A 27,893-nucleotide genomic window follows, 5' to 3' on the forward strand; every position below is an offset into this window, starting at 1 on the left:
GAAGCGACCACAGAACTGAATGTGAATGGACTAAAAGTCTAAAACAAATCTAAGCTGGATGTTTGAAGCATGTCCATGTAACAATACTGTGCATGTAAAGGGGAGGGGACAAACAGAAACTGCCAAAGATGCATCAATTCTTTTTTTCTTTTTTTTTCCATCTGATCTGACAACAATGATACTGAATCCTAAACAAGAGCTCTTTTTTATGTAACATCATCATGATTGTTTTCTGGGCCTGATTCAGAATTCCTGGTGTGAGATTCCCATCTCTAGATACTGCAGTATTCCAGGATTCTGCCTCTTGCGGTGTAACGTCGTTACAATGACGTTGTTTTCATCTCACTTGTAAACTTTCTGATTTCCTTTTCAGTTGCCCAGGTATCGAGGTGTGTCGTAGATTGTGTCTTGCACTGTTCTGGTGATCAATCACGACTGTTTAACGATGGGATTGTCATTGTGAGTTACTCTGTTATTCCCATGCCTGGTAATGATACATGTTGTTGGACTGAAGGAAAACCTTGACAAGGTGATTGGGGACAAAATAAAGACTCAATCAAATGAGGGTGCGTTATTCCCTGATGAAGATTGTAAGATGTTGGACTTTGGAGCTGAAATCCTGCACCGGACTTTGAACCACGTCATTGCTTCCATTGCTTGCTCTGGCATGTTTAACTTACTTGCTTGGTCCTTCTTGTCAACATTCAAACATGTCATGGCTTTTCTAGGTCACACCGCCCTTCACGCTCTTAATGGCGCTGCCCGTTTTCTTAAGTGTTATTGTGTCTTTATTGCTCGGAAATACAGTCCAGGAATACATTCATCATTTAGACCTTCTGCTGTGTGGGATGAATTCCATACAATTATTAATTTAAGAAATGGACATGGACTGTTACCCGTTGTAATAGCGGTTCACCTCTCCTGACCCAGTTTTCCTAATTAAATAGCAGAATGTAGGAGCCCCCACTGGAGTTTGACTTCTGCTGCTGACTGTGCTTGTAGTTAATTCTCTGACTATCTTCACAAATCCAACCTTGTAACCACAATTTTAATGTGTTAATGCAAACTGTAACTGTATTATAAAGGAAGTGACACCAAACCGCTGCACATATCGTGATTCACTTGGAGGTTAAAGTGGCAAATTAGCTACAAAACTGGAGTGATTTCTCTGCTTTGTTTAAAGAAAACGACAGAGGGAATCCTTGGTGGAGCTTCAACCTGGGTCCTCTGTCTGCAAGACACATGACTGACTATAAATTTCCTATATTTGCAGCAAGCAGTCTTGGATAACTTAAAAAGCATTCCTCACTAATTATATTTGCTGAAAAATATTTTCAAAACCCAGTGTGGAGAGGAAAGCCTGTGAGTTGTAGGAAGAGTGATTTTGGTCCTTCGCCGAGATTGAAACTAGCAACCTGGGAGGAAGTTTGAGTGCTGTGAGAGTTAGCAAGTTTCTAGAGTAGATGGAGCTCCTGTAGAGAATTCATTAATAGTAACCCCATATAGTTTTTTTTAGAATATTCTAACCATTGGGACCTCAAGATTAAGGGGACTCGGTATGAGGAGACTTGGACACAGAGCATAGTTAGGGGGTGTAGACACAGGAGAAGGAGCTATCAGCAGACCCGAACAAGATAAAAACGCAGTGCTCTATTTTTATAGACCCCAGTGGCACTTTTTCTCAGCAACATTATTGTCTTCTGTTGTCAGTAGAGTTTTTTTTTTCTTTCACAGAGGTATTGTTGCTGGTCTCACGGTGAAAGGAAAGACGCCTGTTGCCCCTACCTTCTATTAATAGTCTATTATGTTTTGAGGTGATTGATGTCCCTGAAGCAAAGGTAGCCCGTCGACATCTGAGCACAGAGGCAGTGGAGCGCATGAGTTGCCCCCTTTACTGATGTCTTCTTGCCAGACCACATTGTGTGTGTCTGACTTCGGGCTCATAGTGCCTCTGTCTGTGCTCGCTCTTTGCGAATATCTGTACTTCTTTTGTACGTAAAGCAAAAGAGAAACGGTCTGACAAACCTGGCAACATGTTAGTTGAAGCGTCTGAATTGTGTTGCAGCTCAGATGTGCAGTTTTCTAGTGGCCCTTCGGTTTTTAGCTCTTTTTAACAACTTAGAGGTTAATTTTTGAGAGAGTTCCCTTTTTTACAGAGATGTAGTGAAGCTAATGATGTCTCTTTGGATTCGATAAAGAGACCTTCATCAAGCCAGACGTGCTGCTCACTTGTTTGATTCACTGTGCTCAGTATTTGTTTGCCCTTTGAAAATGGCAGTTTATAACTCCCATAAATCAATTGTGACTGCCAATTAGAGGTCTGGTCAATGATCCAAGAGATCATTTGCTGTTGTGAAAGCAAAAACCTGAGCTCTTTAACTTGTAGCTGAGAAAGCAAAGGGCGCTGGCAGAACCTAATCAGGGCTTTGACTGTGTAGATGAACTGCCACGCTCAGCAATTTTGCCTGTTAAATTGTACTGACTTTTATAAAGACGAGTGCAGTGCCCTTTTTTTTGAGGGGCAGGGCCGTGTGGACTGGTGGTTTATGTCACGATTTTTACTTTGATCTCGGAGTTCTGACTTTAATCTCAGTCACGCTGTCTGTCATCTCGCTCAGAGCTTTCTTGCATTTATATTAAGATGCAACACTGCACTTGTCATTGATTGCTTTTTGTCTAATTGTCCTTTTACTCCTCGTTAACCTCATCTTTCCTTTTTTTGTAATTCCCTGAAGAGTCTCGTTGTTCAATTCTCACCAGGATTTGTTATAATGAACTTCTGTCATTTTTGATTTTCTAATTGAATTCTCCTCCCAGTTTTAATGCTTTCAGCTCTACTTATTCACCTTTTAAAGTAGATCTGGCTTTAGGGAAGATTATAAGGCATTAAAGGGTTGAAATGCTTTTGGAGCTGCCATATCAGTGAATCTGGCCCTGCCTTTCATAGTGGAGTAGTCCTGCCCCGTTTCCTTCTCAGCCAGGGGGTAACTAGATAGCATCAATTTAAGTGCACCAAGGGGGATCAGCAGAGTACGTGTGCCTTTGGAGAACCAGCTTATCGTGTTGTCACTGCTGGCACACTCTTGGGTGCAGGGAGGCAGGGCAGGAGAGTGGAGAGCTCACTAACCTCAGCAGGGATAGACACTAAATTATGGTATTGACACTGGACCTAAAGCCCCTAAATTTCCTGGTCAAAGTACATTTTAAATGGCCCAAATGTTAGCCCGGGGAAAGCACTGAATGAGCTGGAGCTCAATCGTTTCCTCACACTGTCCACTCTCCGTTTGATGTGTATTTGTCTCCCAGGTGATTTAGCGGCTGGGTGTTCAGCTAATGCACTGCAAGTAGCCACCGTTCCCCGGAAGTGTGGTGTTTCCTGAGGCTAGATTTCTCAGTTAGTTGGAGAAAATGGCATCACACACTGAAGTTAGTTACATCTTTAGTTCACATCAAATTTCTAAAACTTCAATGCCATGTCATCATTTCATAGCCAGCCTTCAGTGTTTCTGATTTCTGTGTGATCTCATGGTTTGAGTAGGCATAGAAAACTCAACTTCAGTAGCCCTGACACATATGTAGCTAGCTGCTGAATGGTACTTAATATAGAATATTTGGTGGCTACGGGTCATTTGGCTTGCTTGGACCCAGCTGGAGGGTAGGGCCATAGCCTGAATCCTGTTAATGAACTGGCCCATCTGTAGAGTGACTGGCACAAGAGATGTTTGTGATCTAATGTAATGAATGGCCTTTTCCTTGGTGCTGGCGACAGGCTGCTGCAGAGAGAGAGAGAGCGAGCGAGAGAGAGAGCAGGAAGTCTGGCCTACCATCATTCTCACCATCTAATTGTTTCAATCTGTCAGCAGGTCATGTCATACTCTCCATGTTGCAGCATCATTTCTTTGGTTTTCTTGTCTTATGTTTCCGTTTTGTCTTCAGCACGACACGTTCCCCAGCGTTTCTCTGGCTCTCTCCCTCCATGTCTTGTGATATTACAGCCTTGAGCCACAACAAAACCTACCTACATTGTCATGCTCTGGGTACTGTGTCCTATTTCCTCTTCTTGTGTCTGTAAACAGTATGGCAGTCTATTTTATGTTGTTCACTGGTTGTTGTTCTGTCATTACATGCTCCAGATCGGTGGATTTATGTTTTGTGAGGATGTGTGCTCAGGGGGCAGACAGGTAAAGTACTGCAACTCTCTCCTGGCTCCGTAGCCCAACATGCAGGACCCTCTCTCATGCCCTCACTCACATCTGCTGTCTTTCCTACTTAATGCCCCTTATTCCTTATCTCTCTTTCCAGCTATTGTAGTTTTATTGAGCGTATAATTCCATGGCCTTTGCATGGCCTAGCCTCCCCACTGGGCAGAAATGATCAGCATGGATCTCATCTTACACATCAGCACCCCATTCAGTTTGCTGACCCACTTACACCCAGGACTAGTGTCTGGGAACCGCGCTGCTCAGGAAACTTGCCCCCCCTCTGGACTGTTTCGCATGGCACCAGAGTGGTCTTGTCTGCACAACCGATGTGCACCGAATGCCAGCAGAGGATCGGTACACTGAAGCGCTTGTTCTGGATTGGCATTATAACAAGACTTGACTAGCAAGTAGCAGTGTGATGGAAGTCACTGCCTGGCAGAGCTTGACTTCATAAGGCAGCAGCCACCTCGTCAGTGTCAAGTGTGAGTGGAACTGGTATAGAGCTTAGGGCTGCTGAGAGGCAGCTGCTTGTGGCAGTGGGGACTCACTCAGGGTGGATGAGTGGGTAGAAGCAACCACAGATGCATCCACATGATTGCATGACTGCATGCTTCAGAGTGGCTGTATTGATAAGTATGGATGAGTAATCATGTGATACTGAGGGATGAGGTTATTTCAGTTACCTTCCACACCATGTGATTTTGCTGTTAAGTTGCTGGTGCATGGTTGAGGGTATTCATCAGCAGAATGATGTGCACACACTCATCTCTCCAAGGGTCAAGTTGATCCATCCATAGCCTGCAGCTTAGCTTTCCAGCCAAACCTCTACCACAGAAATGTAAAATGCAATGTTTCTCCTTTTTTCAGTTAATTAGATCAGTTGTAGTAAGTCACAAGGACCTATTTGGTAACTTGTCATGATGCAGACTATGTTCGGAATAAATTCTACCGTTGAATTTTTCTAAGAATTGAACAGTGTGTCCTGGTCCCGCATAGAAGTGTACAACCGTCTCTTAGCCTTGCTCTGTGTTCTAGTCTCTTACACTACTGTTTAGGCCCTCCCTTCCGAGCTATCACTCCCTCTTTTACTGCCTCTTGTACTCTGTTCTCTCTTTGTTCACACTGTTATTCATTGTTTGTGTTTTTTTTCCCACTACAGAGGCTTGGAGCCAGACAATGGCCTTGTTATCTAGAATTGTATGGCCCTCTAAATGTGCAACAGTTGGTGTTGCTGGAGACTACACAGTGTACCCACGAGTCATGGCGTGAATTACTTTAAACTCTCATTTCTGTTGAATAAGCTGATGAAGGTGTAGTAGAAGAACCAGGTACTTCCCCCTCTGCTTGGCTCTCCAAGTGGCTCCTAACATGAGGTGGTCCTGCCTCACCTACTTGCTTGTGCTTTTTGGCTGTTAATTGTATGACTTTTCAGGAAGCGTTGTCAAGATATATTCATGATTTGAGTATTACACATTAGTAAGGACAGTTTGTAGTATAATTACTCTAACTGAAGAAATATAACAGTCTTTTCTTTCCTTCATTCATTTGTCCTGCATGTTTTTCTGCTGCAGGACGCAGGCAGAGATGGCGCACACATGTCGTGGGACAATCAACCTGGCCACCGCGCACATCGACACAGAGGATGCCTGCAACATTGTCCTGAGCAGCGGTGGCCGTACGTACCACCTGAAAGCAAGCACAGAGGTGGAGCGGCAGAGATGGGTCACAGCACTGGAGCTTGCCAAAGCCAAAGCCATCCGCATGATGAACGACCAATCTGGTAAGGGCAGGCAGCTCCTTGCTGGGAAAAGTTAAGCTGTATGACATGCTATTTACTGTCCCAGGTTACAGGAATGTAACCTTGCTAAGGAAAGGCTTGGCTGACGGTAATCAGCCTGGACAAACATCAGGGCATGTTGAAATTGCTCCTTATTAGTTTAGTTACGAAGATTGTATGTTTGGCACTCACGCAACATCTTGAGCTTGATCCTCAGACTGGCCTAGATATATTATATTATATTTGATTTTCCTCCAGCAACTGGTCTCCTGTGTCTCCTCCTGTTTGATATTCAGCACAGGTGGCGTTTCAGCTCACGCCCCACTCCTCTAATGAAATTCACATTCCAGTGTGAGCCAGGAGAGGGCAGCGCTGTCTGCCAATTCTTGTCGGAGAACAAAGCAGAGTATGCTATTGGTACAGTGAGAACCAGGCTTCCATTCAGCCTTCTCCGGACAACAGAACTCTCTCTTTCCCAAGTGAGACTTATACTTGTATACTTGTATTAGTTGTTGCTGGTCAAAGGCTGTGGGAAAAGTTGTGGGAGAAAGGAGGACCCCTTTCTTCATTTTTCACACTGGCGCAATCCCAAAGCCATTTAGCCCCAGTCTTTTGCAGACAGGGTCTTCAGAGACTGAGGGAGGCTATATATTGCTCTGGCCTCCATTTGAAAGTCAGATCACTAAATATAGACGGGGAGAGAATGTGAGTGTATTTTAGCCCACTAGTTCCAGTAAGCAGACGTGGAATAAGGGTATATTTGTATTTTGAGAATGTCAGGTTATTGAACCAACAATAATATATAATGTCTTTTTAATTTTGGCTGCAGCTGATGATCCGACAAAACTCCTGATATATGAGCAAAACTGACCTGTGCTCAATAATGTCCCTTTCCAGAACTTTTCTTTTTTTGTATTGAACTAAGGTTTTAGATGACCAGTTACAAGATTTTAAGAGGATGGGGCTTTTTATTTTTTAAAAGAACAGTATTTGAAATTAATCTTTTTTTCTTTTTTTTTTAAATCTTTTTTGGCATTTTACTATATGAAAGATGTGTGTGTGTGTTCTTGAGCGCCACCTAGTGGATACATGAATCGATATTTGCACCACATTGCACGCATTAGTCAACTCCTTCACCCACAATGCAACTTTAATTTGGACCTGAACGTTCGCCTTGGCTTAGTTTTGCGTTAGCTGATGTATCTTTGTGTTTCATGTAACTTCCTCTTTCAACGAGTAAACAAAACTGCAAAAAAAAAAAAAAAAATCAACTCTTTAAACGTCCATGGAATACTAAGTATCCATTTATGCAAGTGCATGAGCATTTAATAACTGTGTGGGTCACTGTGTTTATCGTCGGTGCTTATCAGAATGAAACATTTGCCATCACGGTCAGTGAGAATGTCACATTATTCACCGTCAGACAAACACGCTTCAGTGACAAGGTACCTTCAGTCTGTCCTATAATCTATCAGTGGAACAAAGTACTGCTATTGCTCTCCTTAGCGTTGTGTTGAGCGTAGAAAACAGTATTAACATATTTTATATGTTCTTCGGTAACATCTTTTGATTTTGCTGTTCAGGGTTCCTCTGAGGAGGCAATGCATTTTTTTATAATCCTACATGGAGTAATAGTTTCCTGTTTTGGCTCGATTATTAACTTCTTCAGTCTGCGAGCCGGTTTTCTTTTTCATTTAAAAATGACCCAAGAGCTGAATCATTACTTGACTTTCTATTTCAGTATCACTTTCACATCTGCAGCCTCTGCTTTTAAAGGGTCTGTCCGTGTGTGAGTGCATCTTGTTTTTAAATTGGGTTTGGATTGGATGGAGCCTACTTCAGGCCCTGACAGTACTCTGAGGCATTTGTTCAGGAGGTGGCAGTGTTTTTCCTCCCTGCAACATGACCTCTGGGTTTGCTTGCCTTGGTGATGCTTGTGAAAATTGAATCACTTCTTCCAGTGTTGGCTTGAAGGGTGGCACACATTCCTGCATGAATTTCACATTTCAGTACAAACTGGAAATGTTCAGTGGAAATTAGTTTTCGTATCCGACTGAGAGCATTTTTGTGATTAAGGTTGTCGTCAAAATTTTTAAATAAAGGTTAAGTACTAATTCAGATTTGTCTTCTTGTGCTTGTGTTATGTTTGCCTTTTAATTTTCTAGCACTCCTTTCTTTAATCCAGAAACAGTGACAATATCAATGTGGATGATGGGAGAACAGATTAGGAATGCCTCCTTAATCATGATGCATTACTTGCTTTTTCCACCCCTCCTTCCCTCTTCCTATCTCCTTGTCCCGACCATCCCACATTCGCTTCGACACTCTCTTCCTCTCTCTCCTCCAGTCGCCCTCTCACTTGCTTTCTGGTTTTCCCGCCTCCTCCTGGTCCCTCCATGTCTCTTGGTAATCCCTTTACTCTGCCTTTCTTCCTGCGGGGTTTTACTTTTGAATGGAATGACCCTCTGCTTTCACCAACTCTCTTTTCTTTTGCTCTCAACACTGCTATTGTCCTGCAAATTCTGGGGAAAAAATAGGAATGGGGTAAGGCACATTGTAAGTATGCAGCTTGTATTTCCTTTATGTTGTGTTCAGGAATTTGAATGTGCATATATTTGTACCAGCTTAAGTTTTTATTATGCTGATTTGTGGGTAATAAGAGACATTTGAGATTTCCATTATTGGCATGTATACAGTACAGGCATGTAAGACTGGAATTTCTATAACATGTTAGGCCCCCTAAATTGATCAGTTATTGAAAATGTTGATGATCAGCTTGTTGGATTGATTGGTTTGCTCAGTACACAGCATTATTCTGTGTGCAATGAGAGGGAGAGTCAGTCTTTCTAGGCAGAACAAGAGACTGACATTGAAAGTGCTACTCGGGTATGTTTGCTCTGTAGTTTTATTGCAGCGGTCAATACTTTGCTTCAGGTCCATTAAATGAACACATCCATACATTTGTGACTCCCCACACCACTTAAATGATCTGATAATAAAACGAAAAATGCCATCATGACACATGTCGCCCGAAACTACATCTGAAGAAATGTCATTATTGATTCATTTGTGAGCGTGGTCGTTTTTTTAATTTTATTTTGGTTTGTGTCATATGATATTCATATGATGGAGACTATCTGCAGCTGCTGTTTGCAGTGGGATCCAGCGTGCGTGACGTCCCACTTTCTGAGCTTGTTAGACGATGTTATGGAAATGACAGATGGCGAGCTTATCAACCTCATCAATTAGTTCTGCAGTGGCCGTGTTTCAAATTGCTCGTCCTTATTTATCGGGGTGTTAAAGCTTGTGCCGGCAGAGGTTGATTTGCTAGATCAGCTCGGTCCCCGATGACAAGGGGAGTGGAGGTGGTGCAGATCAGAGTCAGATTCAGGCTTGGAACATGGCAAACCCCCTGACCAATGTCAGCTGTTGGGAAAAATGATGGTCTGGATGCTTTTTCTTTTTTGTATATTTCGCTGCCACATTTCAAAGATCTCTCCGTGATCTACCGACTGAGTCTTTGGTTAACATCGACGGAAATTGTGAAATCAACCCTCTGCTGACTTGTAATGGATTTGACCTTTGTGAACTCACTCTCTCACTATGAGGTGCGCCCACCGGATCAAGCCCACACATCGATCTTGGAGTCACACACACCAGCCATTTCTCTTGTGTTAAGCTTTAAAGCCTATGCTGCCGTCCATCCCATTGTCCTATACTTTGAATCGTCTGGTCTTGCTTACGAAGGCTGCGCTGAATTTTCACTGACACGATTGAATTCTCGAGCCGTTACTTGTTTTCCCTCTTTTAATTTTTCATCTTGCTCACTTAAAAGTTGGATACAAAATGAGGTAGTGTGCCTTGATGTTTGGGCTGAATAGACTCTAAAACAGAGGAGAAATTGAAATGTTTCCTCTTTTATCTAACACACAGAGGACTGTTTCCTTTACATCATGGACGAGATTTAAATTTAATGGTTGAAAACAGCACGGTGGAATACGTCAGGGATTCTTTTCTCAGCTGAGTTCTGCCCTGTGGACTGCTCTTGTTCAAAAAGGCAGTGTTTATTTATGCACCTGCCAATCCAATTGGATTGATTGACCAAAATGAGGAGAAACATCTGTGGCAAAGTAATGATCCGAGAATAGTATGGTATGATAAGGTATTAACCTGTCTGCCTTATAAAGTACTGCATGCGCACGTGTATGTGTGTCCGTAGGATTTGATGTGGGGGAGTTTCAACTAGAAACATGTGTTAGTCTGACCTTTTGTCTACGACGAGGTGTCTTGGTATGATGAGTGTTAACTGTTAATTGTATGCCCAGCTCCAGAGTGTGATATCATCGGGGGGCAGGTGTAGTTCTTTGTTGAAGTGCTGTACGGTGTCCGCACCACATTACTGCTGCTGTTGTGTTGTCCTTTGTTCTTTCAGGATTTGTTGCCTCTTTAAGGCTCAGGCGTGTGCAATGACCTCCTTTAAACTGCTTTGAAACCTAAATTCATTAATAAACCTGCATTGTGTCCCAGTCGAGGCACACATTCTGTCATTGTCATCAGCACTTTGTAGCTTTTTCGACTTCATCAGCAGCGAGGAGAACTTGAGAAAGATTTGAGATTGCTGACACTGGCAGGTTATTAACATACAAATTAGCTAAACGCCTTGCAAGCTGGTCACTCAGGACAATGGCAGTTCAGAGTTCCATTTTCCTCCTTTTTCTGTCTCTTAGTGATTTATGTGTTGTGACAGCTCTTCGTCACAAGTCAAATGTTGCTCTTCATGCCAACTTCTGGTCTTAACTGGGACAGTCTGGCTCCTGGAAGCTCTTCTCTGTGTCCACAGAGCTCAGACATGCTCAGCATCTACAGAAGACGCTCTTCCAGAACAGTAAAAGGTCATATTCATTTTCTTCTTATTTGTGGCCACAGAATCAGATGATGAGTCTAAGATTATTCTATTTTTTACATGATTCATGATCCCGCTGCGAGGCGGTAGTGGTGATGAGATTGGAGAATACCCTCTCTGGTAATACAACATGGAGGGATTTTGTGATGTGAATGTCATTTTGCTTGAGTGTGCCAAACCAATGAGCCTGACTCTGATATTGGGCTCCTTTTATACGCTGTAAGAAGTAGGATGACCTGCTATGAGAGTGGAGGGCTGGCCATCCAAGTCCCAAACACAAATAGCATGCAAACAACTGTAAGAGGTTTCCCTTTGAAGCTGCACGTGGCTGGACAACAGCATATAATTAGCGTAGCCCTTTACAGTAAGTCAGGTCACGCCATCACTACTGAAGGACACTCTACCACGGATCAACCTGGTGTGTTTGTGATCTGCACTTCTTGAGTAAATGGAGCGAACCGATTTCAGCACGTTTAAGTACTGCCAACAACGGCTTTCTGTGGTTGATCTTTGAGCAAATACCAGAAATTCACCTAAACCCCGGAGCTCACCGGGGTCCTTGTTAAGCAGGCTGGACTGGACAGTATTGTTAAATTTTAAATAGTTTTGTGAAATTTTAGGGGAAAATACAAAGGTAGCTAGATGTTAACGAATCCTAGAGAGGGGTCAGGTCATACAGTGTGATAATGACTCACACTTCTACAGAATTATGTCTTCCACATGAAGATTGGACGGCTGAAATTCTGGCTGTTCAGAAAGCCGGTGTTCTGACCTTAAGCTTATTAAACCGTATTTGCAAGACATCCCACAAATATCACTGAACTGAAACTATTTTTAATGAGCAAAGGTTCAAAACTACAGCTCATTTCTGCAGCTCTGGGCAGCAGTCTGCTTAGACTTGGTGGAGTTTATTGGTTTAAAGGAGGGTGTCTCACCTACCATCAATACGTGAGCAACATCTGCAGTGAGGATGTGACGGTTATATTTTGTGTTTATAATTTACAAATCTTGAAAATTATGACAGTGGGAGTGTTTGCTGTAGAAATCAAGGCAAGTAAGTAGTTCTTTGTGTGTGTGAGCGTCTGAGTCTCAAGTTTACTTGCTAAGGAACATTACAGATTCAGTTGTATGGACCAATTAAAGGCGTAATGGCTCAATAAGGAAGTTAACCTCTGTTACGAATGACAGTTTCATCAATTCACAAACCGCTCTTAAGAAACGTCTTCTCCAAACCCACTAATGTAGTTTTCTCAAGGATTTCTGACATTCATCAAATCCACACTTAAGAACACACTCATGCTCGCTGAGTGCCGGCATCTTTGTCTAAAATAACTGATTGCTGTTCCTGCGTTTCTACAGTTGTATGGGATTTAATGTACAATGATGCTTTTTTTTTAGGTCAGGGTATTGAGGCTGTGTGTTATTTATGCATTATATTAAGCACTCGTCTCTTAATATATTTTTTGATACTTATTTCCAGTTTATTAAAACGCAACTTTTAAAATAAATCAGTGTATGTTTTTGTGCCTGCACCTCGGGCCTCTTACTTTATATTCTCTTTAATACAATGGTAGGAGGCCTTGGGGAAGACCCAGGACACGTTGGAGAAACTATGTCTCTCAACTGGCCTGGGAACGCCTCAGGAGGTTCTGAACGAAGTAGCCGGGGAGAGGGAAGTCTTGGGTTCTCTGCTTATTCTCCTGGCTACAAGATGGATGGACAATGGATAGTCATAAAACAGCAGTAGTTTACTGAGGAAACACCAAGAGCCGCCATGCAAAGATGCCACTGGACTGGAGTTGATTAGTCAGTGATGACTAAGGGCACGTGGGGCTGGATGATTCATTGCTCCAGCGGCATACTGAGATTCAGTCGTAATCTCACTTTGCCGCCTGTGGGGCGATGATATGAAGTGTCTGTTTGTGATGTTAAAAATCAAGTTGATGCACGGTCTACCAACCGCAAGCTACTGCAAACTGACACAGGAAGCAATTAACTCTTACACTTGTGGTTAATTAAAGATCTTCCACCTCCTTTGGGTAACTGGTTTATTATTGCCACAGGAGCCTCTGTCCATTAGGAGCCCTCAGTTTCAGCATATATTTCACTGCAGAGCAGCCTGTCTTCCTGGCTTCCTCCTTAGAGTTTCTCTTGTTGTCTCAGTGTTAGTGAGGCAACACACTGTCCAGTACGCTGTGGTCTTTTGACATGGATCAATAACAGTCCTATAGCTACATCTGCTGAAATTGAACTCATCTTTAAAATGGTCTCAGACTTGTAAAATGTCACCTGTCCTGTTAGTGTTTCCCCAGGAAGAAACGGGTTCCTCTCCTGAGCCCTTTGTTGGATTTAATGAGCTCAATACTTTAACATTCAGGCTGTGGATTGTGTGGGTTCCTGGTTCTTAATGTTGTAATTGGCTTCATGAGACTGTTAACGGTACGTGAGCTCTTAAATGCCCTTGTTTTTAGTTAGTGTCCAAGTGGTCAGGCCTTCAACTGGCTCCCATCCTGCAAAGAAACAGGGAAATGCGAATATCTGCTTAACTTTGGGATTTCAGAATAAACGTCATGTTATATTTATAGCAACTTAGATTTCAGTCCAAAGCTTATTATAAACATGATCCCTCTCATGGAGAGATGATGGTGTTATATTTATTCCTACATACGAAGTACAGGCACTTCATATATGGTGTACACTATCTTCTTTATTATTATGATTTATTTTATTGATAGGCATAAATATTTTGACATGGGAAATAATTTCATTCAGATAAACATGATTATACAGCCAGCAGCCAGTAAACAGAATAGAATTAAAAACTAGAAACAGTCAGCATGGCTCTGTCCCAAGGTAACAAAATCACACAACCCCATAAACACAAGCTGTTTTCCCTGGGTTGCAGTTTTTGTGCTATGCTAAGCAAACTGGCTGCCTGTTGTAGATTTGCATTTACTGTACAAACATGAGGGAGGTCAATCGTCTCGTGTAACTCGGTAATAATAAACTGTTTTTAATTAGCAGTTTCCACATGCACAAATGTTGCCTGAAGTGCTTTTAGATGCACGACAACTTAAATCTAAAGACCAGTTGAAACTTCAAATTGCTACCAAAAAAAGAGGATACATTGTAGATACCATGGATGAAGTCATCAGATGCATCCCACAAAGGCCACTGTTCTCACAAGCCAGATTTTGCTTCCTTGAATGGTAAAACTTGATGCGTTGAAGAAGAAAAATGATGAGGGTCACGTCTGAAATTAATTGAAGTTTTTTTGCTCCAGTGCCCCTTCGAACATGCCCCAGGACATTTGGCTATATTATTATTTACAGTCCAACAAGCTTTCCCCGTCAGCACTTCTTCACCTCATTCGCAGTCCACCGCAGCTCTTTCCTGGTACCTGATTTTGCTGTTGTCTCTTACAGTATTTCTACAGGAACACTGCAGGGTTCACATGATACTGTAGCACTTGGCAGTTTGCTGTATCATGAAACACTCACGCTCTTTGCTTTTATTCTAACCACCATCAATATTTTAGAAATAGATATGGTTGAAAGTAAGTATTCACTAATGTTTTTATCAGGATATAGACACGTTTCCATGATATTCACATTTTGCACATCCTGAAACACTGAATTTTAAAAAGAAACATTTTTCTGCAATTCTTAAGGAAAAGCCTATAAAACATAAATGTATTGTTGTTTCCTTATCAAAATGAAGAAAAGAATGTGATAAAACTGGGCATCTGACCTATACTGTAAAAGGATCCATCCGTCCATCCATTTTCTGCTGCTTATCCTGTTAAGGGTTGCGGGGGGGCTGGATCCTATCCCAGCAGCCTTCAGGCGAGAGGCGGGGTTCACCCTGGACAGGTCACCAGTCCATAGCAGAGCCAACACATAGAGACAGACAACCATTCACACTCACAGCCACGCCTACGGTCAATTTAGAGCAGAGGTGTCAAACTGATCCAGTAAAGGGCCGTGTGGCCGCAGGTTTCATTACAACCAAGCAAAAGCAACACCTTATCCAACAAATGAGTTGTGTGAACACAGCTTAGTTGATTTAAGTCGAGTCAGGTGTTGCTTTTGCTTGGTTGGAATGAAAACCTGCAGCCACACGGCTCCTTACTGAATCAGTTTGACACCCCTGATTTAGAGTATCAATCAACCTCGTCCACTCTTGTATGTCTTTGGACTGTGGGAGGAAGCCGGAGTACCCGCAGAGAATCCACACAGGCACAGGGAGAACATGCAGACTCCACACAGAAAGATCCCGTGCCCGAGCTGGAGCTTGAACCCGGAACCTTCTGTGAGGCGACAGTGCTAACCACTGCGCTGTGCAGCCCCTGTAAGAGGATATATTCAGACTACATACTGATATGATTGTGCATCCCTAGTTGAGACAAAAACAATGTATAAGGCATTTAACAAACCTGTGAAGAATGTTACATTAAAAAACAAAAACAAAACTAAATGTGGAAAAAATAAAAGTCTTGTTTTGTTAAACAAAAAGTCCTAGTTACAGTAGTTTATCATGATTCGTGACAAAGAATAACAGTAATCTCTCTCTCATTTGACACTCTGGAAGCAGATATGGAATAATTGGACTGTCCTGTGTAATTTACCAGACTCCCACAGTGAGTTTAGAGGTGGAGACAGAATTCAGAAGGCTAAGGTGACCTTCAGTCTCAGTGCAGTGTGATATGTACAGTACACTGGCAGAAATATTTCAATTGATAACCTTGTCAGAAGAGAAGGAGGTTAAACTGATAATTCCAGCCTGGCTCTACAAGAACTGTGTTGAATGGGTTGCTCTACAATGACGCTGCCTTCTCTGTGTCACGTCAGAATTTAAAATGGTCTTTAAGAGCAGCAGCTGATCAAGACTGTAGAGTGATTCTGACGGAGGTTAACAGAAGAGAGAAATAAACATAAGCTTGAAGGATGTTTCATTTGACCTTTCGCCCTTGGTCTTGTCGCACCTCTCGGACTGAATATGTCATAATCTAATCTGAAATCTGTCAGTCCTTATCATGCATAAACTCCTCATATGTTATACTGAAGCAGAATAGCCTTTACTTAACACCGCGCCATTTAGCTCTCCTGAAATAGCTGACTTGTGCTGTCAGGCTGCCACAGCAGCAGACAGTTGAGGAGTAACAGAGAGGAAGCTATGCATTCTGCTAGTTGTGTAGATGACTGCTCTCTGCCGAGTCCTATCTCCTCTCTGCTTCGCTCCCTCCCTCCCTCTCTCTCTCCCTCCCTCCCTCCCTTGCTCGCTCCTTCTCCAATCTGCACTGCACTGAGACAACCATGTGGAGGAGAATTGTAAATGTGTCAAGCTTTGAGTGTGTTAACGGAGGAATGGGAAGCAATGCAGGAGAAGAGGGAGCAGCTGCATCACTCCCCACATCCTCGTGTGTGTATTGTATGTCTGTGAGTATGCATGTGTGTGAGTGTGTAAACGCTGCAATGCTGAATAGGGAAAGTCGCTGCCTCGGCCCCCCCCTCGCTGTGATTATGTAGCGGCACAGGGCAGCGCTGCGTCTCAGGGAGCGTGGAGTGGGATCAGGCCTGCACACAGTGGGATGAAGGGCCGGAGCTGCTGGGAGTCCGGGACCATCCGCTCCCTCTGCAACTCGGGCTGCCTGAGTAAACTGAACCAGGGTCAGTACAGCTATGGCTAAAGCTGTAGCACAGGACCACGGAGCTGTCACACTCCTCTCCATCCTTCCAAAGAGAAAACCTTCTGCATCCTGCTACCTCCTCCTTATCTTGTCTTTGAGAGGTAGCTGTCATTCCTCCATCCATCTCCCTCTCTGGCATGTGTCATCTGTCACCATGGATGCTCAGTTCTCTGCAGCTTCCTTCAACATTGCAGCATCTTGTGCTGTAAGAGAAGCACTCTGTCCTGTCTCTTCTACACCTCAATGCATGCTGCTTCCTATCCCATCGCTTCTTTCTCCCATGCTGATTTCCTCTCCCTTCTTTGCGCCTGCTCCACCTTGTATTTGCATACGGACGAGCTGGAGTAAATGTTATCGACATGCATCTGTGTGCGCATATTACATGTGGAGAGTGCAATGCACTCAGTGAGTTTTTATTGGTTTTATATGTTCATGTGATGTAGTGGGATGGTTGGGCACTAAGAAATGATTAATAGGACTTTTGCACCATCCACCCTCAAGTAACATTGGCCTGTAATAAGATTTCACACTGAACAAATCAATATTCTATTAATGCTCATGGAGGATTAACGTTGTTCTCTTCAGTGTACTTAATATAGTTTGTTATGTTGTTAACAATGAAGGAATGTGTTGACTATCACTGTCTTTCCACCTTTCACTCCATCTATTTTTTTCTTGCCAGTGGCAGAGTTGGACAATGTTGAGCTGAGCAGCTGTGCTCTTAAGCCCCGGGCTTCCTGTCTCCTCATTTTGCCTGTTTGCTCAATGAAATGAGTTTGGCATAGGTAGTATAGCCCATGTTGTTTTAAGACTTTTCACTGTGGGTTTCACTGCACTCTCCTCCACACGAATGTCAGGATGTAATGCTGCACAAAGAACGAGTCAAAACCCATTACATCACAGCCCTGAATGATATTACCGCAACAATGTCTGCGCTTTGGTACAGTCTGCTTGGGTTCTTGAGTTGTAAATTTACTGTAAATTCATATTCACAATTCCAAAATCTGGCAAAAATAATTGACATTGAAAATGTTATGTGTTAAAGGGTCTGCTCCAATCATGCACAGTACAAATAAAAACATTAACTAAAAGTGAAACCCTTTCCCTAAAGCACATATGCATATATTTAAATCTCAACTAACAAATATATTTTATAATGTCTGTACATCCAGTTACTCTGTTATTACTAAACAACTAAATAAGCCAGTTGATTAAGAGGAACAACTCTCGCTAGAACTTCATGTTATTTAAATCACTTGGTGAACCAGTGGCTCTGGGCCAGTTGAGCTCAGTAAATTGGAGCTCTCATTGTTCCAGCCGAGCCGATGCCTCAAAAAAAAAGAGTAATTAAACAGCCTGAATAATAAGATGCTTTACAATGTTGCAGCTGCCCATAATCAAGAACTCTTCCAGGCATTCACACTCACAGTCATATCGAGTTGACAACCATGACACTGTTGCTACCGTGAAGGCAGCACTCCAGTTTGAGAAAGAGACTTCTCTTATATACAAATCTGCATCTGAAACATTATGTCTGGCTATATTTATAAAAGTATGAGAAATATGAATAGGTATAAAATAAAACGCACCATAAAATAGTCTCCACTATATTCTTGATCATGTTCGAACATTCTAACAACACAAATAAATCAAAAGCAAATAATTACATCCATGAGCTCCTTATCGAGTTCATTCTCCTGTGTTCCACTATTTTGTACTGGAAAGATGAAAACACTGCTTTTACCAAACTGGATGATCACTGATAATCGCTGCCGTCTAATGTGGGACAATCAAACTTCTTCCTGGCCAGGGGAAAGGTCTTGGAGTGCTCAAGCTGCGATAGCGGACATGTTGAACCTCCTCTGCAGCTGCACTTCCATGTGAGATTCCACGTGGCTTTGATAATCAGTTCTCGGTGAAGTACCTCTGATTCTGTTCTTCCATGAGAAGAGGAGCTCATTTGCCTTTCATCCCTCCTTCCATACATCGACCTGTTACCATGCATCTTTAAGACGGGTCAGTACCTAGGCTCGCTCGGCTTTGAGCTCATCAATTTTAATTTTTCAAACATGAGTGTACGTAACTGAAAGCTGCTGCAATTTCCTCCGGTGACCTCACGGTACCCCTGTTCTCTGGTTTGACGACCTTCTTCATGGCTCATTATCTTGCAGCGCCGGCACCAGGTCAGTTACTGTGATGGATCACTATCTTGTTGTGTTCATCTTGTGTTACCCATTCGTGGATCACGATGCTACTAAATCTTTTTACACTATCAGGCTGTTCAATAAAAGACAGTTACAGTAACTCAACAGTGAGCGCTCATCAATAGCACTGCCTTTTCAAATAGAGGATTGAAGATTTTATTGACTAAATAAAAGGGAAACTTCTTCTTCTCTCTTCTCTAATCACAGAATATCCAAGAATTAAGTTGTTAACCTAGTTTTTTGGAAATGGTGCTGTATTTGCAATATGTACATTTCCTGCTCATCGTCGTGGTGGTATAGTGTTTCGCTGCCATATGCTGAAGGAAAAGGTGGAATTGTCATTCAGAAATAAGATTGCACAGAGGTATGAGCTGAGATTGTGATTTTATTTGGAGTAGTTGTGTAGCCCCACTGCACAGTCGGCTTCTTCGTCAACCCAATTCAAAATGCAAGATCAAATTCATCACACCACAAAGCAGTCCTCATCATTGTTATGCAGCATGAATGTATTTTGAGAGAAATTCAAAACAGACAGAGATATTTGACGAAAAGTAACATCTGGATGAACAGTATTTCAAAACCTTACAATTTGGACATTTAGTGTATCTCCAGCCATGTGGTTTCTTTGAGTGGTAGCTTTTAACAAGCAATTTATTCAAGAGTGGGAACTGCATTCCATAGTAGATTTGAGCCAGTGAGTCTCTAACTTGCATAAATATTTTTGTCTTCATCTTCATATTCATATTAGTGCTGTGTTACATCAGTGAGGGTGAACACACTCTCCTCCTCACAGAGCAAGCAGCTGTGTGCAGGGATTCAAATGAAGAGTGCGTGTGTGATCATGCATTCAGTTAATGTGTGTTCATCAGTCTCGTGTACACAAGTTTCATTTGACTTCTTTGTGCCTCAGTAATGAAAACTCCCTTTGTAAATATAAAAGACATCAGACAGCAGAGTTCACTGCAGCCTTTTTGAGTTGGTAAATACAGACCTCACATTTTGCTCGTGGTTCATTTTGCCTCGACAACAAAAAAAACTTTCATACCTCCATGCAGGTGACAGCCACGGCTGGAGGTGATCTGTTTTCAGGTTCTCCTGGTCCCAGTTACACCTCCAACTTCCATTACATCTGGCAGAACTATGCACTTGGACTCAAGGATGAACTGGTCAGGATCAGGCTGTCAAGTCATAATTCTTGGGTTAATTTGCTTACAATGACAGATGACAACACCTCTCCTTTCCCTTCTCCATTATCTCAACGTTCCTGCCTGTTAAAAGGAAGGTTTTCGTTGCAGGATGTGCTTGCTCCTGGAGAATTATTGGGTGTAGATTCATTGAAGGAGGGAGGTGCTTGACCTGCTCTACTTGTAAAGAGTCATGAGATAACTTTTGTTGTGACTTGGCGCATACAAATAAAATTGACGACTTGACTCTCTCCTGGAACAGAATGGGAGAGTGTCTCCAGGCTTGGCGTGGTCATTGGTGATGTGGATGTCCACCTTGAAAATTTGGTGATTGCACTGGTTTTGTGTTCTTCCAAGCTGGAGATGTGGCTGAAGGCTCTGTTGTTCCAGTTGAATGCCCCCCTAGTAAGGCCACTCGACTTGAGAAAAACCCACAGTATAAAGAGGAATTATCATTTTCGAATCCCTAGTCAAGTTTGAATTGAAAAACAACCCCTCTATAAGAAGTGACTCCAGTTTTTAAGTTTTTCTAACTAAGCTCTGGCGTCTTATCAATGTTCTTCATTTATGACTTTAATATGGACTCCTTACAGACAGGAATGTGGACTGCAACTCCCCTGGTTGTTGAGGCAAACAACCGCAAGGTGATAATTCTATCTCATTACAGTCAGGAAATCCCGTGACAGCGACCATACTACTGTAAATGAGCTCATTCGGTTTTCTGAGCTCACAGAATAATGTCTGACCTCAGCATTCAGACTGTAGGAGTTGTGCAGTAAAGAAGAGACATTTCCCAGTCGCAGCTTTGATGCACCAGCTAGGAATATAGAAATTGACTCTGTGTACTGGAATACTAGTTACTGAATTAAAACACAGTTGTTCCTGTTTATCTCCATTGTTGTGTTGTGTTGTTGGCTGCTTTCTCAGAGGGCTCCATTGGACGCACTGCCAGGGCGGCGGCTGCAGAGCCTTGAGGACAGTGATGAGTTGTGCTGCACAGTTTCTCATTTGCTTGCGGAGAGCTGTGTTACTGGCTTTAACCTGCTGTCTCCCCTGTTTGTCCCCTTGTGATGTATCTCTGGGGTGGTATGGAGCCAGTTAGCAATTACCAGCCAGGATTACACTCCTGTCCCCTGACACGCATCCTCCCTCATCTATACACTTCTCATATATTCCCTATCTCTCACACACTCCATCAAAACAGTCAGCTGCCTTTTTTCTTTTGCTGAACTGAAAACACAGTAGCACTTAATGTCAATCTAATCAATATAATGGTCATTATGAGAATTATTTTAATACTCCTATATTACAATGTTGCTGAAAGCCTCCCCCCCAAAAAAAATCTTATTAAATGGAATAATAGTATGTTATATGTTGCCAGTTTGAGATACATCTTGCATAAAAATGTAGTTTAATGCCACAAGCAGGCAAACCAAAGTGGGCAGAGATCAAGTTAAGAGGACACACGTTATTCAGCCGACATGCATTATCATAATGTGACAGTATTTGAACGCATAAAACACCTATACAATCAACAACAGGCAGAAATTGAATAGAGCTGATCCTGTTTGTTTTTTTGACTATGTAGAGAAAAAAAAATACAAAAACTACTTCAGGGTTTTCACATCGGCTAAAATCAAGCATTTCAATATTATCATAAATCTTGGGTCATGTAAATAGTAATAATATATGAGTATTTGGTCCAGCACCAAACAGAACACAGCGACCCGGGTAGAGAGTAAACATCTTTGGGATTCATGTGAGGTGCGAATGTGAGGACTGTATGTATGAGCTCATCAGCAAAATGAAAGGAAATGTTCCAAATCAATGCAGGCTGGCGGGCGCATTGGACAGACGCAGCCCCCTTTCATCATGGCTGTTCAGAGTCGTCTTCCTGTTCAGAATTACCTTGTACTGTCTACATCACGTTCTCTCTTGTTTCTGTTGCCTTCATGCAAATGTCCTCCTGCATCTGTGGAAGAAGTGACAGCAAAAATGCTGCCGTATCTGAAAGATCTGAAAAATCTGGTCACAAACTGTATCATTAAATTGCAGCAGTCAGATTTTCCTAGAGCTCGTCTTGAATCGTAAAATGAGCCATCTGTTCAGCTCATTATTTACTGTTGTTATTATTGTTTGTCAGTCGGCTCTGTGACAGAGGTCAGTCACATGTGAGATAGAGATTTGGTCCTAAAATACAACAAAGAAGACACGATGTAGCAAAGTGGATTTACTATGCTGAGGTACTGTATTGACCTCAGCATCATGGTTACGTACATCATGCTTAAAGGTGATAAAAAAGACCAAAATATGATAACCACAACTGATTTGAATGTCTGTGTTAAGAAGTATCTCCTTGCTGTACTGACACTAGTTTTTTTCCTGATTAGGCCTTTCAGTTTGTTTAAAAAGCATCTGTAATTCAAATGGGCAGTGCATTTCTCCCCGGTGCTTGGCAGCTTGGCGTGCATGTCTTCCTGCCACAGGGTGACGTCTTGTCAGCCAGAGGCCTAGCTCCACTGATCTGACAGCCTGTCCTCAGGGACGAGCTGAAAGACGAGCCCTGACAGTGGGGTAGCATATTACGGCTCTCCCAATTACATTCTCCCACCACCTATTCCTCTTGCCTTCTCTTCTCTTTCACTCTCTCCTCCTGCACAACAACCGAGTGATTTGATGAAATCTGGAAGGTTGTTTACAGGCTGGAATGTTGTAATTTGGGGAATATTTGCTTAAATTACATCATCTTCTGAAGGGAGAATGGCGGGAACTGGAAACTCACTTGCATCTCTGTCGACGCACCTCTGAGGTGGTAGACTGTGGAGGAAGGGGGAGGCAGTCTGTCCTTGAAGCATGACTTGTGTGGTAATGGGCTGCTTGCATTTGCCTCGTGGTGTCGACTTCTCGACAGGCGGCCATCCATCCACGTTGTTTGTCATGAGGGATGGAGCCTGGAGATGGGAAAGGGAGTGACACTGATGCACTATTTGCAGAGGTGCATTTGGTGTAAAACCCAGGCTTGCACTTTTCTCTACATCTGTGATACACACAGTTGATAGGCTCATATGTGACATATCAGTCCTCTATGTTGCTGAGTGAACCTGATAAAGGGCAGGACAGGAAGGACACATGTAACATCCAACAACAAAAGTCTGTCCAGACTTCTCCTTGTTTTTGAAGGCTGTGTGCAAATTACAGCTGGCAGCCAAAATGTCAATTCATGCAGTTTCACTCAACAGTGTTTGTGAGATCTTGGAGAGAGAATTAGTTTTGCAGGCAGCAGCATGCTGGAAGCAAAGCCTCTTGTTAAGAAATATGCCTGTTTACATGTGACAGTTTATTTTTAAGTGGCATTGCTAAGAGCTGCTGAACTCGGCAGAATGAGGTTGAACAATACACCAAACAAATATATACATGAAATACTTTAAATTTGGAGTCCTTGTGATTCAGATTGAGAACGTTTAACAAATTATACATGAAAGAAACTTTATGCAACAAAATATAGACACGTTAACCAAAAATCAGCTACACTTTGGAAGCTATTGGCTCAGGTTGCTGATGTTGACTGCTTTTTATTTTGCCAGAAGTGACATACAGCTTCGGCCAGCTTCCATAAAATCCGACAGGTTTAAGCTCGTGGACTGGACAGGATTGCTTTAATCAAGGGACGAGATCTACGCAGCCATTTGGGATTTGTTGCTTCCTGGTGCTGCTGTTTGAAGTAAGTAAGGAGTCATTTCAATAAACAATGGAGAAAATATGAGCTGACAGTCTGAGATTCTGTATCATTTGATTCTTATGTGAGGGGCTGAATGCTGGTATCATTTTGGACCGAGGTCCTCTCTAGGTTTTGTTGGCAATGAGGGACTTTTCCTTTTTTTTTTTTTTTTTTTTTATCTCCGGCCTTTGGCCAGACAGTTGTGTGAAATCCTATTCAACTTGTTCACACATTAGATGAGAGGCTGGAGCTCAGCAGCCTGTGTGTATGCTGCTGAACTTTGGTTACCTTTGGGTGAAAATGGATGCCCGGGAATGCAGACATGGTGAGACTTTTTTTTTCTTTCCCTCTGTCACTCCATTTGCTCACCCTTCACAGGTCTGTCTCTCCCTTACTCTCTTGACTAGGCTAAATCACAGTCTAGATTTTAAATGCTTTGAATGGTTTTTTCCAAGAACTCTCTGTGGTCAAAACTGGAATTTTGCTTGTTTAGATGTGGCTTCATAGCCAGGATTATGCTGACTTGTGCTTATCTCAGTTCTGACTTAACTATGTTAGGTGATGTAACAATGTCTTGCATTAAACAAATATCAAAGATGCTGTTTGGCTGAGTTAATTAAAAGAAAGATGACATAGTTTGATGATGCAGTGAAGCAGTGTGGAATCATGGGAGCTGTTGTCTTTATTGTAAAACAGCCAACATTGCTAATAATGACAGGCAGGAATTGTGTTCATGAATGAGGTAAGACAGTAAAATTGTATCCAGATGACACATAGTCATGTTAATCCATGGTTTCGTATTATTGATTATGGAATATGTTGGGAAAAAGTCTTGGTGATCTGTATGACTGGATATAAAGAATCCAATGATTTATTAATCTGGTGTGACGTTCAAAGGGGATGAGTGTTACTTGGGACAACCAGATCAAACAAACTTGGATTCAGTGTGTTGCTGTTACATGCTGAACGCCGCCACACCCGTCAGGCTGATATCTAGGTTACGCTTGTAAGGTGTATATTGCCTTGACACTGCCTGATCACTGACAAATGCCATGTTCTTCTGTGAAAGTGATGCTATAGTGCCGCCTCATATGAACACCGTGACAGTCTCTCCTATCAGCTCCATAACACACCCCTTCAGTGTGGCAAAGCATATTCTTCATGCCTGAGTGTGGAAAACAACAATACAATTTGTAGACATGAGAGCGTCAGCGGCATGCCTCTGAGGTGGGAGGGAGATGTTTTCTTAGCCCCAAAACCTTTAACACAGCTGTTATAGAATATACTTACCTTCTTAGAATAAACAAAGTCCCCTTCATCCCAATTCTTCTTCTTCTCGTTCTCAGTGTAACTTATCCTCTCCTCAAAGCAGCGACTCCAGCACCGGTTCTGTGTTCCTTCACTTTATCTCAGCCATGAGGGCTTGTTCTGACAGCTTGATTTGAGGAAATAAAACCAAACAAACACAGATCCTTTTTATTAGGGGATATATTGCTATGAATTAATTCAGAATTATTAAACTCAAATCCAACATGTGAGTTGACTGATGTTTTGCTTTAAAATGATATATTTCAAGGGAAGCTTTTGTATAAATCCCCTTTTAAATCTGCTCTTTTTGGATTTGTCTTGCTCATGATGTGAGGACGCTCTTTGTGGAACTGGTTATATTTCTGTGTGTGTGTGTGTGTGTGTGTGTGTGTGTGTGTGTGTGTGTGTGTGTGTGTGTGTGTGTGATTGCAGCGAGCATGTGCATCTTTGTGAGTAATGTAGAGCTGACGCTGCAACACCGTTCTCGTATGTTCTCTGTAACCTTGTGTAACCTCTCTTCAGTGACATCATCGGGAAAGGCAGGTGCTACAGCAAAGGCTTATGGCTGTGGACAGGCTGTGTGTGTTCAAACACCCCGATACAGCCCACATTTACCTTTGATAAGCTTCAAAGGACTTGTAGAGTCAGCAGGGTCATACTTAGTGTGTCTTTTAGATGTACTTGTCTGTGTTAAGGAAACCATCCATAAAATCAAACTTAAAGGATGTCCAGTTCATTTGTTTTCAACATTGGAACAAATTACTGTGGTTTGTCATGGATACTGATTTGTAATTTGTCTTGTAGCTGTAACATGTTGTGGCCACTGTGTCAGTCTATCTTTACTAGATTTTTATTCTTTTTTTTTTTTTTTAGAACTCTCTGTCATTCAGGTCTGCCAGTAGTGTAATAAAGGTGTTGGATATTCATTTCAAATAAAGTCAATATGTGATAAATGTATATATATTTAAATGATGAATGCAAAGATTTTGCAAACGCTAATCAATTAAAAAGAGTGGGATGTTAAGGAAGGTCTGAAATGTCCTCTCTTGTCTTCCAGATGACTCCGGGGATGAGGAACCCACATCTCAGTCGGACCGCAGCGAGATTCAGGGAACCCTAAAGATACTCGTCAGCAAGCTTGATGACCTCAGTACATGTAATGACCTGATTGCCAAGCACGGGGCAGCATTGCAGCGTTCCCTGAGTGAACTTGAAGGTCTGAAAGTCCCTGTGGAAGGAGGGGAGAAGATCAAAGCTGTCAATGAGCGAGCCACCCTCTTTCGCATCACCTCCAATGCTATGATCAATGTAAGTAGCAGGGCCAGACCAGCTGGCTACGGGACACAGCGAGTGATTTGTGTCCACGCTTCAGTGTGATCAGTGTGACGTGAATGCCACTCAACTTTAATACCCCGCTTAGTGAGTGATGAGAGATGAGATCACTTCACAGTGTTGTGGAGTACAGGAGCAGTGAGATGCAGGCACGAAAACTGCAGCTTTAGAGAAGCAGTAACCTCATTATGTATTCATAAACATAACCGTCTCTAAATTAATGACTGAAAATGTTGCTCAGAAACTGATTCGACGGTCTTAAATGGCCCGAGTGAAGGTGGTTTCTGTGATAACGTACAACTGAGAAGGATTTCTTATCGTCGATGCCAACATAGCTTTTTAGAGTGAGTCAATTTTGAACAAATTTGCCTTGAAAGGCTGTAGAGTCACAATTCAAAGGCAGAACATAGCAACAGAATGACCTTTCTGATGAGCCAAGTTGTACAGTTTTTAGGTAGGTTAACAAAATTTTTGGGAAATATGTTTTTTGCAATCTTCTCAAGAGTCGGACGACTAAAAAGATACCCTTTTCTCCTCTGAATTAGGGAGCTGAGACCCTGAGAGACGAGCTGAGTGCCTGTTAGCTCAGCACAATGAATGACAGACAGACAGACAGACAGACAGATTACTTTATTAATCCCTTTTGGACGTTGGGAGTGTATAGGCAGGTTAGCATTAAGCTTGTCTCCAAAAGTCTTTTCCTACATTAATAGATCCAGGTATGTGCACAACATGTGCTGTGAGACAACAATTTAAAGTCATAAAATGTTTTAATCGTAGAACCAGGTACACAACAGGATGCAGTGATTTGACACAGCATTGGAAACATTTGGTGACAACTAGAATAGCCACACTTCCTGCTAATCATGACTGAGTTCGTAAGAAAGGAGGAGTTTGATTAGGCAGCACGGTGGTGCAGTAGTTGGCACTGTCGCCTCACAGCAAGAAGGTTCCGGGTTCGAGTCGAGTCGTGCATGGGATCTTTCTGTGTGGAGTCTCCATGTTCTCCCTGTTCCTGTGTGGGTTCTCTCTGGTACTCCAGCTTCCTCCCACAGTCCAAAGACATCAAGAGGGGACGAGGCTGATTGATACTCTAAATTGACCGTAGGCGTGGCTGTGAGTGTGAATGGTTGTCTGTCTATATTTGTTGGCTCGACTGGACCGGCGAACCATCCAGGGTGAACCGCGCCTCTCGCCCAAAAGCCGCTGGGATAGGCTCCAGCCTCCCCGCGACCCTTAACAGGAATAATCGGGAAAAAATGGATGGATGGAGTTTGATTACAAAGTGAGATCCTGAACCCATTCTATTTGAACCAGAATATACAGAGGAAGAGCTACAGGTTTTGGGAAGTTGAGCATGCAAGATGAAGGTATGCTAACCTGCCCATCACTCCCCTTCTTTGAGCTAATCTTACCAGTCAGCTGGTCTCTGTGGGTCTCAGCTCCCTAGTGCAGAGTAGAGAAGGGTATCTGTCTTCTTCTCTGGCTCTGAGGAGACTGGCAAATCATCAGATATCCCAAAAAGTTGGCATGTTCCTTTGACAAAATAGGTGATGACCTTTCTGTGTGCTCCCCA

General features: G+C 42.5%; 1 protein-coding gene across 3 annotated transcripts in view; it reads left to right on the plus strand.

Moving 5' to 3' along the window:
* Positions 1–27,893, plus strand: part of osbp2b (oxysterol binding protein 2b) — a 44,961-nt gene that overhangs the window by 1,494 nt on the left and 15,574 nt on the right. For 2 of the 3 annotated variants that reach the window (XM_086206151.1, XM_086206152.1), the window contains exons 2-3: positions 5,774–5,982; positions 26,043–26,293. In XM_086206151.1, the coding sequence (XP_086062277.1) occupies positions 5,774–5,982; positions 26,043–26,293 (460 nt within the window). Of the gene's footprint in view, positions 1–5,773; positions 5,983–16,255; positions 16,552–26,042; positions 26,294–27,893 lie in introns of those variants that run through there. The other variant, XM_086206153.1, reaches the window with a different exon arrangement.

Source organism: Aulostomus chinensis, chromosome 6 (genome assembly GCF_037954235.1).
Source record: "Aulostomus chinensis isolate RoL2024-O1b breed Wild chromosome 6, RoL_Achi_v1.0, whole genome shotgun sequence".
In the NCBI taxonomy this organism is placed as follows: Eukaryota; Metazoa; Chordata; class Actinopteri; order Syngnathiformes; family Aulostomidae; genus Aulostomus; species Aulostomus chinensis.